A 2,445-nucleotide genomic window follows, 5' to 3' on the forward strand; every position below is an offset into this window, starting at 1 on the left:
GCTAACTTAATTTTCTTAAATAATTCTAAATCGTTTTTTTCCTTGAAGATTCATTATTTTTAAAATTGCTTTTGATGTAATAAATTTTAGTTGATCAGTATACTTAAATTTTCGCAAACCTAGGCATCAGTTTAAGACACTTTTTCAGAATGCCTGTTAATTCCCTTGGCAGTGCCAGTGTGCTTTCCTCTAGCAAGTGGATGGAAAAGTTGGTTTCATTAACAGACTACGCACTGTATTAATCTTAGAGACATTCTGGTAACTTAAAATTAAGAAAACAATCAACATATTTGAATAATGTTTGATTTGCAGCCAGTAGTAAGCACAGAATAAAAATCACGCTGAGTTAAACTACATATAACTACTATAATACAGGTTAGAAGCACTTGGTAAATCTGGTGGAAAATACCATAGGGTTAAATAAATATTAACTTTTTTTAAAAATTAGGTTTTATTTCTGGTGTATGCAGGGACTTGCCTAAATGGTTAGATAATACTTGGCTGTAGTTTAGAATGTGCAGATTATTTGCTTAGAGATGTTTGAGAACTTCAAGTCAAAATAAAGACCACGCAATTTTTTTGAAAAAAGTATCAAATTCATTTATGCAGTGCATCCTTCATCAATTCTCCTCCATGTGTTTTAAGCTATGTAGGTATCAAAGGTGGAATGCGTACATATTTGACAATACTTGATACAAAACGTGAAGACTTAATCCCATGTATTTGTAAAATGCCAAAATGTAATATTCTAATAATGCGTGCTTTGACCAACAAAATTGAAAGGGGATGAGAAATACTTCACATTTACTTTAAGTCATTTCAGTTACACTCCCCACTTCTAATCCCCCTTGGTGTCAGCCAGCTCTATAGGTCTCCTCATTTGAGCAATGGTATTATTTTAAGGTTTTATTTTTAAACATAATGAAGGACTAGTTGCTGGAAGGTACAACTCTGCTGCTGTTTAGAAATACACCAAGTCGAAAAACAAAACGAAAAACGTATGCCACAAACTCTTCAGAATTAGACTATTAGTAAAAATTAGGCTTTGAAAAATTAATCACTTGTTAGAAAAACATGATTTGGAATTAAGGTTAAATAATTTTGGCATATTTACAACACAAACCCCACCTGGACTTTTTCCAGTATGCCAGCATTTTGAAACCTGGAAGGCAGCAGAGTTTCAAGGGCCACAAGAACAAAGATCCCACCTAAACTCGAACGGCCCTAAATCAAAGGTAGCCAGAAGGTTAGGTAGCATACTTGCTAACTCTGAAGCTAGCTTATCTCTACAGGTCTGCTGAAGGTATACCAAAACTTGCCTTTCTGTAATCCAGTTTACTGTTCACATTTTCCCCATAATTTAACAATTTTAAGACACTTGTTAAGTCATAGCTCAGCTGAGCAAAAAAAAATAATCTACTTCCAAAGCCACCCAACAGATTAATTTTTTAATTTAACATGCAAATTTAGAAAAGCACCCTGCACTAGAACACAAGTAGTAGATTAAATGACTGTAACAAGTGTTACTTGGGCAAATTTTAACACAAATCATCTCAGCAGAAAAAAAAATACATTGAAGGGATTAAATTTCAATACTTCAAGAAATAACAGGATCAAGTATCAAAGGACAGTTACAAGACAAAACATACAAGTGTTTCACTTAAAAAGAGGATTCGTTGCACAAGGAAAACATTTTTTTGCCCATTTAGTCCTTCTTTGTTCGTTTGGCTTTTGCAATATTCTCTTGGCGCTTCTGTTTCTTCTTTTGCTCTCGCTCCCTGGCCTCAATCATTTTTGCAAGCTTCCATGAAAGCGCTGCACTAATTACAAACAATGGTGTAAGGGCCAATATCACTGTAGTAAGAAAGCCATATGGGTCCTTTGCAGCCCACTCCACGATGTATTCAGCCCAAGCCTTAATATCGATCATTTTTTCTGGTTTTCTATTTGGAAAACCCTATGGAAGAACAAAAAAATAATTTCTAAGTATTCAGAAAAATAAAAGCACAAATACACAGCACTTACCATTTTAATATTGTTAAAGAGCAAGCCCATTTTTGCTATAAGTTAAAAGTAGTGCATAGTATGTGAAAGCATAATACAAACTGTTGGCCCTACCTTAGAGTACAGTGTTTACAAGATAATTAAGCATTTCATCGAACAGAGCTTCAGATACTGCCAAGAAAAAACTGATACATAGGAAAAAAAAAAAAGTGAAGTCTGTGCTTCCTTGGAAGAGAGGAAAAGAGAGCCCATTTGATTTATGTTTCTATAGGTTTTACTAGGGACGGGAGGGAGTGCTTTAAATAGTAATCTAACTATAGTCGTTAAGTCAAAGACAACGTAAAAACTGTTTCGACAGCGAGCACGACGGTGTCCATGTGCGTCAGCCCGCGCAGAGCCGCGCAGGTAGAGGCCAGCGGCCCGCCTCGGGCCAGTCGCCTG

General features: G+C 35.6%; 1 protein-coding gene across 1 annotated transcript; it reads right to left on the reverse strand.

Moving 5' to 3' along the window:
* Nucleotides 1-1,438: 1,438 nt before the first annotated feature.
* On the reverse strand, nucleotides 1,439-1,951 carry SMIM15 (small integral membrane protein 15). The gene has a single exon (XM_009698418.1). It carries the CDS (start codon nucleotides 1,928-1,930, stop codon nucleotides 1,706-1,708), a length of 225 nt encoding a protein of 74 aa, XP_009696720.1. The 5' UTR covers nucleotides 1,931-1,951; the 3' UTR covers nucleotides 1,439-1,705.
* Nucleotides 1,952-2,445: the final 494 nt, after the last annotated feature.

This window comes from Cariama cristata, unplaced genomic scaffold (genome assembly GCF_000690535.1).
Source record: "Cariama cristata isolate BGI_N322 unplaced genomic scaffold, ASM69053v1 scaffold37004, whole genome shotgun sequence".
NCBI lineage: Eukaryota > Metazoa > Chordata > Aves > Cariamiformes > Cariamidae > Cariama > Cariama cristata.

Coding starts and splice junctions, on each gene's coding strand:
- SMIM15 (XM_009698418.1), bottom strand. CDS start 1,930: ATGATCGATATTAAGGCTTGGGCTGAATACATCGTGGAGTGGGCTGCA.